The 12978-nt window shown below is 33.4% G+C and overlaps 2 protein-coding genes across 2 annotated transcripts; both read left to right on the forward strand.

The window, feature by feature from the left end:
• The first annotated feature begins 1205 nt into the window (after positions 1–1205).
• On the forward strand, positions 1206–2378 carry LOC137655284 (uncharacterized). The gene has a single exon (XM_068389169.1). The coding sequence runs from the start codon at positions 1206–1208 to the stop codon at positions 2376–2378; it is 1173 nt and encodes a 390-aa protein (XP_068245270.1).
• Positions 2379–2941: 563 nt separating this feature from the next.
• Positions 2942–4279, forward strand: LOC137655285 (uncharacterized). The gene has a single exon (XM_068389170.1). The coding sequence runs from the start codon at positions 2942–2944 to the stop codon at positions 4277–4279; it is 1338 nt and encodes a 445-aa protein (XP_068245271.1).
• Positions 4280–12978: the final 8699 nt, after the last annotated feature.

Here is a 12978-nt window from a genome sequence, read left to right on the forward strand (position 1 = left end):
CTTACAGAAGGAGAGAAAAATTTTGGAATATATGAATTCTAATGTTAGGAGTAGCGGTAGTGATAATAAGGCAACAGTCCATCATGTTGACAGCACAGTTGAGAATGAATCGGAATTAATAAAATTGGTGAAACAAATTGGGGAAGAACAAAGTATAAAAAATAAGGAATTTGAATCTTTTATTGTTAACTTGACAGAAATGGTTAAAGGTATTAAACCTAAGGCAGCGAGTAAGGGGATAGGATGCCTGTTACACAATTCAATTGGTCATGATATTCTGTTATAAATTTAACGGTTGTGGTAGCAAAGAAAGATTTGAGATTATAAAGGGTAATGGAATATGTTTTTGGTGTCTAAGGGGATATCATACTGCTCGTAGCTGCAATGTTGGTACATTGTGTGATTTCATCATTGAAGGTAAAGGTCCATGCAATCGTAATCATCATCCACTGTTACATTCCGATATAGTAGAAAATAGTATTCACAAAGCGATATCAGAAAAGGGATTTGCTGTGTTATTGAATATCAGTATGGTGAATAGTAAGAATATGCCTGTTAGTGTATTGTGAGATCCAGGAGCGGATATTTCATTTATAACAAATAGGATGGCTAAGAAATTGGGTTTAAGTGGAAATCATATAAATTTATCCATGATCAAGGTGGGCAATGCGGTTGAATATCAGTCAAGCAACGAATATTGTGTACCACTAATTGATAAATCTGGTAAGGTTTGGAATGTGAATGCTGTTGGAATTAATGAAATAACAGCCAAAATCAAGAAAGTAGACTTATCCAGGGTATCTGAACTTTTTGAGGGAATATCAAACTTAGAGCTGAATCGCCCACATGGGGAAATTGATATGCTTATTGGTGCTGATTATTGTGAAATATTGCCAAGGGTTGTTGAAACAAATAAGGGTCTCCAGTTGCTAGAAAATCAGTTTGGGTTCAGCATACGTGGTAGACACGATAAAATTACTAATCAAGTTAATACTAGTAATCATGTGTTTGTGAGAATTCATAAACTTTCAAGTTCAGTAAATTTGAATGAAATCAATATTGAGCCAACAGAAAATCTAAAGGATCAGTTAGATAAATTTTTTGCCATAGAAGAAATGGGAACAAGGTGTAATCCACAATGTATCAAATGTATGTGCAGAGGTTGTCCTGGACTCAATTATGTAAGTTTGAAAGAAGAAAAGTAAATGAAATTGATTGAGGAAGGATTAACGTATGATGAGAAACAGAAATGCTGGTTTGTAAGGTATCCTTGGATAAGAGATCCAAATCAGTTGAAAAATAACATAAAGGTAGCAAATGCCAGGTTAAGAACAACAGGGAATAGATTAAGGAAACTTGGGAATGAGTATGCAATGAAATATCAGAAAGAGATTGAAGATATGGTTAGAAGGGGAGTAGCTAGGAAATTAACTAATAAGGAGATTCAAGAGTACAACGGCCCAATTCAATATATTCATCATCATGAGGTGTTGAAGCCAGAATCTAGTTCAACCCCAATGCGCATTGTCTTCAATTCTTCAGCATCTTATATGGGACAGAGGTTAAACGATTTTTGGGCTAAGGTGCCTTATATTTTGAACAGTTTGCTGGGAGTGTTGTGTAGATTTAGGCAAGATAATATAGCCATAGTGGGTGACATAGCAAAGATGTACCATACTGTAAAACTCAGCATACTAGATGAACATACACATAGATTTTTATGGAGGGACTTGGATGATAGTAGGCCACCTGATCAGTATGTTCTTACTACAGTAACATTTGGAGATAGGCCCAGTGGTACTATAGCTATGGTAGCTTTGAGACATACAGTAGAACAATTCGGTAAGGAATCACCGGATGTGCAAGATATGATTCTTAATAATACATATGTAGATGATATACTGTATTCTACTGATACCATTGAGAATGCAATCAAATTGATACAGGATACTGAAAGGGTATTGTCGCAGGGAAGTTTCAGAATAAAGCACTGGATAGTCAGCGGGCATTATGAAAACTGCAATATAAGAATAATAGAATCTGATAGTGAGAAAATCTTAGGTTTAAAATGGAATCCTGTAGATGACTATTTTTCCTTTGCTGTAAGACTCAACTTTACACCAAGAATAAGAAAGGTTAGGAGTGGTCCAAATTTAGATATAAGTGAATTTGATTATAAATTTCCAGAAATATTAACACGCAGAAAGATATTGAGTCAAATTGCATCTTTGTATGATCCATTAGGGTTGGTTATACCATTATTACTCAAAGTTAAGATCTTGATGAGATCCATGATTTCCAAAGGAAACTCGAATGGTGGTGAACGAATGGAAAGTGTTTTTCAAAGAATTGTATGGACTGGAGTCATTAACTTTTAGAAGACCCTTAAAGCCATCTAATGCTTTTGGTAAGCCGAACCTAGTAATATTTTCTGATGGCAGCACGCAAGCATATGGGGCTTGTGCATATGTGAGGTGGCAAATCAGTGATAGTAAGTTTGAATCAAGTCTGATAATGGCGAAAAATAAGATTGCACCAGTGAAACAAATGTCTATTCCTCGTCTGGAATTATGTGGTGCTCTCATAGCTGCTAGGATGAGAGAACTCATAGTAAAGGAGTTTTCATGGGAGTTTGAGTCGGTTTATCACATAGTTGACTCGACAATTGTAAGATCACAAATTCAAAAGGAGTCCCATGGATTCAACACATTTGTTGCTGTACGCATTGCAGAGATACAAATAAAAACTGATTAAAGGGAATGGTGGTGGGTTGATTCGATTCAAAATGTTGCTGATATGACCTCTAAACCGTGTAGTCCAGAAAAAAAATGGTGAAAATTCTGCCTGGCAAAATGGACCAAAATTCCTAACATTACCAATTTCAAAATGGCCTATCAAACAAGATTGTGAAATTGAACTAACTGATAGAGTAGGTGTTGTCATGGCTGTTGCTAAAGTAAGTCAGAACCATGTTATACACATGGTTGATGTTAATAGATTTAGTGATTATTACAAACTACTAAGAGTTACATGCAGGGTAATGAATGTTTTCAAATGCAGATCATTTAAGGGTATGCTGAGGGAATCAACAGTTCAAGGAATTATTAAAGCAGAACTAATGTGGGTTAGAAAGATGCAAAGGGACATGACTGATTGGAAAGTTAGGTTCAGAAGATTAGGACCTTCAATTAAGAATGAAGTCATAGTAGTAGGACAAAGAATTTCTAAGTGGCTAAAGGAAAATTGGAATAGAGAAGACTATATGTTGCAACCAGCAAATCATCCAGTTACTAGATTGTATATATCATATGTACATGGGGTTGACCATGCAGACATAGAGACTACTCTGGCAAAATTACAAAGAAAATTCGGGATTCCAGTGGCCAGAAAAATAATAAAGGCAATAAAAAATCAATGTGTGACATGTAGGAAGTTAACAAAGAAATTAGAAGACCAATGCATTGGTCAAATGAGGATAGAAAGAATGAAACCTGCTCCACCTTTCTATTACACAGCTATAGATTTGTTTGGACCCTTAACAATAAGAGACACGGTTAAAAGGAGAACTCATGGTAAAGCCTTTGGTGTTATATTTAACTATTTAGTTACTAGAGCTGTTCACTTAGATTTGGCTGAAGGATACAGTAATGATGATTTTCTGACCACATTTCAAAGGTTTATTGCTATTAGAGGAGCTCCTAAAGTTATATATTCAGATAAGGGAACTCAGTTGATATCAGCAAGCAAGAAAATAGAAAACATTGGAGAAAAGGAAGGGGTAACTTGGATCTTTAATATGCCTAGTGACGCACCTTGGTATAATGGGGCAAGTGAAGCCCTGATCAAATCTGTCAAAAGGTGTCTTTGTATTAGTGTGGGAGATTCTGTATTGAATTTTGGAGAGTTACAAACTGCTTTGTTTGGTATTGCTAATCTGATGAATGAAAGACCAATTGGAACAAAACCTGGATTTAGTTTAGAGTTGGGGGGATACCTCTGTCCCAATGATCTGTTGCTTGGTCGGTCCACTTGCTGCTGTCCAAGTGGGATATACGATATTAGTGGGGATCACAAAAGGAGATTAAAGTTTATACAAAGTATAATAGAATCCTTCTGGAAAAAGTGGCACCGAGACTATTTCCCTTCATTGTTAATCAGGCAGAAATGGCATACAACAAGGAGGAATGTAAGAGTTGGAGATGTGGTACTTGTGCAAGATAGTAATGTTGTGAGGGGGGCATGGAAACTAGCACAGGTGGTTAGAGCTGATCCAGGATAAGATGGCGTTGTCCGTGATGTTGATTTAAGGTATAAGATTATAAAGCATGGGAAGGGATATGATGGTGGATTGGATAAGATTATGTGTAGATCAGTACACAGGTTGGTGGTGTTATTACCAATAGAAGAACAATGTATTCATACGTAGTTGACCCTTTTGGATAGGGTATCGGTAATTTGTCACTAATGGTGGGGGAGTGTATCATTAACATGATAACCTTTATCATACTAATATATTTATTTAAATGTTGATGTGGGCTGGAGCGAATTATAACTTATTGCGCATCTGGAATATCCTTTGTCTTACCCATATCTAAATGTCGCACGGTTAGCAGGCGAACTACCGAAAAGTTTGCTAACCACTTTGGTACTGCCTATTGTGTCGAGTGGTGGTGGCAAGTGTTATTTTTGTGGATGTAGACACAAGAATGAAGTTGGTGACATGTAAGGCCGGCAGGTGATGGGATATTTGTGTTTGGCAATCTCCTACTGGGGTTCAAGGCCTGAGATAGTGAGGCCATTAAAGTGAGTGCAATACAGTGTATTATGGATGTTATATGATATTTCATTTGGAATTGCCCTTATTGGTAATTGGATTTTATGTATATATACAGTAATGTTTAATGGTATGAGTACATTTAATTTGATGCCGAGTGTTTTAGTGGCTACAGTACCGTAGTTTAAAGTGGTATTTATTTACATTGCTATAAAAATAGTTATTGTTAAAAATATACATACCAATATGGATTGTTCATGTAAATTATTAGAAGGGTTGTATTAAGGACAAATATCATTTTTTTTTTTATGATTAAATCGGGAAAATTAGGGAAAATTCAAAACTTGTATAGCTGGTTGGATTGTATTATTTTTTATTACATGGAATATGTATTTCAGGTTGAAACTTATCGTTGGCAATAAAAACTGTTACAACTTATGGTCCATCCTTGAGTATCCCAGTACAAAAAGCTATAAGGAAAAACTGTTTGACATATTGCTGAAGCAATACCCCACCTACTCCTAAAGTCTGAGGCGTCTGTTGCAATGAAGAATTCCTTATCGAAGTCAGGAAATTTTAAGATAGGAAAACTACACAGTTCATCTTTCAAGGTATTAAACGACTGTTGATGCTGCTCAGACCATATGAAATCTACGCCCTTCTTCGTAAGATAAGTTAGGGGAGCGGCTATTATTGAATAATTGTGTATAAAACGCCTGTAATATCCACTATACCCCAGAAATTGCTGTATTCCCTTGACATTAGTAGGTATCGGAAAGTTACGGATAGCCGACACCTTATTGTGGACTACTTTAAGACCTTGGCTAGACACCGTAAAACCTAAATAGACTAATTCTGTATTGAAGAATTCACACTTACTAATCTTTACCCTTAAGTTATGCTGTCTTAATCTCTGTAGTACTAGTTCTAGTTTACGTAGATGTTCTTCTAAGGTATTAGAAAAGATTACAAGGTCGTCCATATAGGCATGCAATATATCCCCTAGCAAGTCTCCAAACACTATGTTAATCATTCTTGTAAATGTTATGGGAGCACAACGTAAACCAAAAGGCATACGCAAAAATTCATAATGTCCCCTAGCTGTGCTGAAGGCAGTGTATGGGATACTATTTTCTTCTAATGATATCTGGTGAAAACCTTTAAGTCCAAACTGGTAAAATATTTATTCTGACCTAACAAAGATAAAATATCGTCAGTACATGGCACTGGGAATCGATCAGGGATCGTTTCCTCATTTAGGCGACGGAAATCTACGCAGATACGCCATGTTCGATCTTTTTTCGGTACAATTTTTATTGGAAAATTATAAGGGCTGTTCGATTTCTTAATGACTCCTTCTTCTAACATTTTACCTACTTCATCATTTATCTCATTCTGGAATTTCATAGGGAGTCTGTACGAGGGTACATAGATAATTTTCTGCTTGTCCTTTAACCTTATTTGATGTTCGATAACATCTGTTTTTCCTAAGGATCCATCCGTAGTGGAAAAAACATCATGATATTCAGTTAAAAGTCCAAAAAATTTCTGCTGAATTTCCTCTTCTTGAATGTCTTTATTGATTTTACTTTTAATAGATTGCAAAAGGGATTCATCCGCAACTGATTGAGCGTGATTGATTTCAGCGACGGTAAGAATATGATGTTTATAAACTTCTACATCCAAGATATGTTGATTTTTGTGAATTAATAAAGTGGTTTTTAAATGATTACAGACTTCAATATTACATTGTTGTTGTGAGCCGACTGTATAAATAGCTTGTGTGACGGATAATCCGTTAGTTTTCAAAGTGTCGGAAAGGATTAATATTTCAGATCCCGGCAACGTTTTCTTTACTCGCACTTTTATATTCTAAGTTACGTTCGGCTCGATAGATTGCGTGCAAGATGATATTACGGGTGAACGAGAATTCTGTTGGGTCGCGTATATTATTTCTTTATTAATGAGACAAGTTATTGGTTTTTCAACGTACGTCACTGTTTTATTTGTCGTCTCCTTTTTATCTAAAACTGATTTTAAGGTATTAGAAGACTTATAGAATTTTCCTTTGATATACACGCCGTGCTTGGCAGGGGCTAAGATAATGTTTTGATTACCCATAGACGGGTATCCTATAATTACAGCTGGATACATATCAATGTTTTGTACAACAACAAAGGTATCGGCAAACGTGTGCTTACCGACCTTGTACTGAACATGAGTTACGCCTATTACATTTAATTCATTATTTCTTATACCCGAGAGCCTTACTCCGGACTTCTCTATTGGGAAGTTCAAAAACAACAAATGATGTGTCCTCAAATCCATGATATTACGTGGACTACCAAAGTAAAAAAATAATGTAAAGGATCGGTGTTCTAAATTTACAGCATATAATGTTGGTCGTAACTCATTTTGGCTTATTATTGTGTGATTTTGATGCAAATCTATGGGAGCATGCACTGATTTACTCGATTCGGTCGTGTGTTTCGTAGGAAAATCTATTGCCTCACAATGATCTGATAAAACATTAAATTGATTATTTAACACTATTGATCTTGATTTAAATGACCCAACATCACTCACTCCCCCACTGGAGTTAATTATGTGGTATTTGCTTTGCTCTGCACATTCTGAAAATTAGTCTGACCTTGCGAGTTCTGGCTAGACGGCCCAGGATCAGAGTTATTTAAAGAACTGTTTGTTTGTTCTTGATTCTGAACTACATTGACGTTTGGCTGTTTCTTTTTATTGAACTGAGGATTTTTCTTTTTATTTCTATATTGAACTGCCTGTGGAATTGACTGTGGATTTGACTGTGGATTTGACTGTGTATTTCTAGGATTCTGTTATGTCTTACGTGAGTAGCACTGACTATATGAATGAGTTGAACTATTATGTAACGAACAGAATCTCGTTCTGCAGTCTGCAATCAAGTGACCTTGACGTTTGCAATTATAACACGTCATTCCTGCGACTTGACTATTATTAACTACGTTTACTTGTTGTGGCTTTGTTTAATTTTTTGCAAAAACTTTTGTAAACAAGGGATCAATATCAGTACACTTAGCCATGTGTTTCTTTATCTGTTTATATACGTCCAATTCTGTACTTGTTGGCGTTAACTTTTTATCAAAACACCACACTAAAGCTTCTGGCAACATAAGTGTCATGCCAGTTAAATGCATTAATCGTAAGAAATCTTTCACAGAGATGTTATCTCTAATAAGCCAAGTGGAATTACCTAAAATATCTTGATACTCGTTTATCCTATCGGCAATGAGAGCTGCTCTCTCAATAACATTAAGCCGAGTCATAGTGGCTTGATTAAGTGTATTTCTTAATGTTAAAACTATATCCAAGGCTTCCTCACCGCCATAGACCGCACGTAGCCTAACTTTGAAATCGTCCCATGTAACTGCCTCTTGAAATGAAACTCCCCTTAAATACGCACTCGCATCTCCTTTAGAGAAGTCTATAAAACTTTTAGCTTCTTGTAATTGTACAAATGGGTCTATAATTTGTTTAGCATTTAAATAGGCGTCGACAGAAGAAATCCAGGACTCAACATATTGAGGTAAGAACCCATTAACTCAACCTTGAAAAGGAAGGATAGCTGATCGCGCATTTACTAACGTAACAATGGGAGCGGGGATGGGGTTACTCGGGCCAGGGGTGGGGTTACTTGGACTCACAGGAGGTGTCATGATTACTTTAACTTGTTTTTTATCTCTTCGATTCCTTGCAATCCTATCAAAATCTCTCTATGAATACAGACGTCCACCGCTGCCACCAATTGTTCCAATCAAATATCTCTTCAATGTGTTATAATGTTTAGACTTTGTAGGTTACTTCTTCTGAACTTTAAAACAGTTTATTACTTTAAAACAGTTATTAACATCTCCATCACAGGAGTATAGATGGTTTGGTCGGATGACCATTCCGTATGACAGCTTGATCAAAACTAACTAAAATATCCATATTGATGATAATGTCTAGTTAGTTATAACAGCATTTAATGACAAATTGTAAACACAACATTAATACAGGAAGGCACTTGGTTCCGGTGAGAGACAACTCTCTCACGGCTTGTATTGTGTTTACTCTTCATGGAAAATGTTACATTGCAAATGGTATGCTTGGTCTTGACTTTTGCATCCTGCTTATGACTGATTTGGCGTTCTCACACTCGCTCCTAACTTCTACATTGACCTCTTGGGTTATGGATTTAAACATGTAATTTTATACACATTACAGATATACAGTAAGCACACACACACATATATATATACGTATATATATATATATATATATATATATATATATATATATATATATATATATATATATATATATATATATATATATATATATGTATATATATATATATATATATATATATATATATATATATTCATATATATATATATATATATATATATATATATATATATATATATATATATATATATATATATGTATATATATACAGCATATATATATATATATATATATATATATATATATATATATATATATATATATATATATATATATTTATATATATATACAGCATATATATATATATATATATATATATATATATATATATATATATATATATATATATATATATATATATTCATATATATATATATATATATATATATATATATATATATATATATATATATATATATATATATATGTGTGTGTTTGTGTGTATATATATAGCCAAACACTTGTCTATCATATAGGGGTGATATTGTTAAGCGTTTATTGTCTTGATTAATCTGTTCTAGAAGAGATCTAACGAAGCATTAAAGTTTGCCAATGATATATGTTTACATTGATGTATTTTTTTTTTATTTCATTTCCTTTGTTTTGGATTTCTTTTGGTGCGGTATCTCGTTTATTTAATTTTCAGATTATTCAAGGTTTTCTTATTTGTCAAAGAAAAATATATCATGCAAAATAATAATTCCATAGGGAAATTGCATGAAATGTATCGTAGCTTTAAATAAAGGTGACATATCATTGAGGTTCTTCTCTCTCTCTCTCTCTCTCTCTCTCTCTCTCTCTCTCTCTCTCTCTCTCTCTCTCTCTCTCTCTCTCTTTCCTGAACTTCAGTGTTGAAAATCTTCTCGGCTGAGAGACTTCCCTTTTTTTTTTTTTGCGACAAACTGACAAAAGTTAAATTTACAAAATATATAAAGCACATAAACGATGAAATTCAGTGAAATTAATGATTACTGTTCTTAAAATATTTTATTTTAATTGTTAATTACTTCTCTCATTTCCTTGTTTCCTTTCCTCACAAGGGTATTTTCCCTGTTGGAGCCCCTGGGCTTATAGCATCCTTCTTTTCCAACTAGGGTTGTAGCTTAGAAAGTAATAATAAGAATAATAATAATATCATATTTTGCTACCTATAAATAATAGGGATATCTAAAATTAATTCACAACTCCTTCTTTATTTACTGTGCTAGAAAGAAAATGCAGACAAGTGTCTGGCCCACTTTTCAACTAAACATTGTTTAACCCTCTCCCATTTATCCCATATATTTTGCTTCCTTAAAAATGGCGAAGAAATTTGTTACAAACTCGGGAAGGAACACGATTTTGTTGCGAATTTAATCCTATTTAGTCTTATCTGATTGTAAAGTAAATACTTTCTCAAAATTTGCTTGACAATTGGCGTGCCAACTCCAGCAATAACAGACTTTTGCTATAAATCAAATCTATGTCCTAAATGGACATATTTTTCCTCAAGTTATTATTTACCGACACTAGGTCCTCGTAGCTAACAATTCATAATTTCTTAAAACTTTAGTTAGTGACCATATACCAGAAAATATCCTGTAATTTCCATTTCTGTTTTTAAGGAATATCAAAACTCTGATATATATATATATATATATATATATATATATATATATATATATATATATATATATATATACATATATATATATATATATATATATATATATATATATATATATATATATATATATATATATATGTATATATATATATATATATATATATATATATATATATATATGTGTGTGTGTGTGTATATACACACATATGTATATATATACATACATACACACATATATATATCTATATATATATATATATATATATATATATATATATATATATATATATATATATATACATATATATACATATATATACACACACACATATATATATATATATATATATATATATATATATATATATATATATATATAATATGGTAGTTTTACCGAGATAAACATTGCAATCTCTAAGGTTGATCAATCTATATCATAGAACAATCTAAGTAACTTTTTACCTTAAATTTATCAATGGCAGAAAATTTTGCTTTTGATAAAAAGGCTAAAAAGGAAAGATGAAAATTGTACATTTGGAGTATTTTGGAGTTTTTGAGGTTAAGCTGTTGATTTATTTAGATATTATTTTCATTATATATTCCTTTTTTCCAGACTAAAAGCGAGCTAGAGTGTTTATAGTAGGCCACTCGTCATGTGAAAAACAATAAGAACGAACATTTCATTTGGAATAATACAATTGCAGTTCGTCTTATGTATTTATCGCAAATGCTATAATCATGTTTATGATCTTTTATACAATAAGATCTGCAGTTGTTATTATTTTTATCATTATTAATTGCTAAGCTACAACCCTAGTGGGAAAAGTAGGATGCTATAATTATACCCAGGGCCCCCAACAGGGAATATAGCCCAGTGAGGAAACGCAACAAGGAAAAATAAGATATCTTAAGAACAGTAACAACATTAGAATAAATATTTCCTATATAAACGATGAAAACTTTAACAAATCAAGAGGAAGAGAAATTAGATAGAATACTGTGCCCGAGTGTACCCTGAAGCAAGAGAACTTTAGCCTAAGAGAGAGAGAGAGAGAGAGAGAGAGAGAGAGAGAGAGAGAGAGAGAGAGAGCGAGAGAGAGAGAGACTTGTTTCACCGTCCTTTTCAAAAAGCCTCCCAGGACTTGCTTTCTTTTTCTTTCTGCAGTTGTTGCATTTGTTTCGCTTCCTGTGCAACTTTGTTAATAATGGATGTTTCCAATTAGCCAATTTCCTGCGTCATAAATAACTGAACTTTGTGCTTCCTGCCATTTCCTTGGTTAATGGTGCCAGAGAGAGAGAGAGAGAGAGAGAGAGAGAGAGAGAGAGAGAGAGAGAGAGAGAATTCTCTGTCGAAAATGTCATTATTTCGTGGTTTCTCATCGTCTTAATGATAAATGTTGCAGTATTGTTTTTCTATCCTTTCTTTTCTTTTTTCATAGTTTCCATTAACAATATTTTCTTCCGTTCATTTCATTTTCATATTTATTTTCCTTTTGTTGATGCTATCATTTATTATTATTATTATTAAAATTATTATTATTATTATTATTATTATTATTATTACTTGCCAAGCTACAACCCTAGTTGGAAAAGCAGAATGCTATAAACCCAGGGGCCCGAAGAGGGAAAATAGCCCAGTGAGAAAAGGAAATAAGGAAAAAATAGAATATTTTAGGAGTAACATTAAAATGAATATTTCTTATATACACTATAAAAACTTTAACAAAACAAGAGGAAGAAAAATGAAATAGAGTAGTCTTATTCTTCTTCTAATTCTCTTTAATAATACCTTTCTTTATATTTTCATCTTTATTTTCTTTCTATTGGTATTATAATCATTAATATTGTTATTATTCTTATTCTAATTCTCTTTCTCTTTCGTAGTATTCTACTGACAATGCATCACCATTCTCGCCCCCAGGATAACTTAGAGAAAGAATAATAAACAAAGCGTCATAAATAAGTCCCAGAAACATTAAAATTCTACTCCCTGATGCACAGTTATCGAAGCATGACACGTCTTTTACGGTTTATCAATAGTCATTTCCAGTATATTTATGATTATGATATCATTCGTCATCTAAGCTCACATTACGTCCGGACATTCCCCATGCAACTTAATGTTATGTGGATGGTGAGTTATAAGTTTCTGAAAGGCTTTCCTTCGGCCTGGTATTCAATCACAATGTACGAAGCTCCTTATGATCGAAGTTCGTAATGTACGAAGTTCAGCTCGCAATGTACGAAGCTCGCAAAGTACGAAGCCCTGTAACGATTGCGCGGACGTGGTTCGAACTAACAAAGCTATTTGCGCTGT

Source organism: Palaemon carinicauda, chromosome 16 (assembly GCF_036898095.1).
Source record: "Palaemon carinicauda isolate YSFRI2023 chromosome 16, ASM3689809v2, whole genome shotgun sequence".
In the NCBI taxonomy this organism is placed as follows: domain Eukaryota; kingdom Metazoa; phylum Arthropoda; class Malacostraca; order Decapoda; family Palaemonidae; genus Palaemon; species Palaemon carinicauda.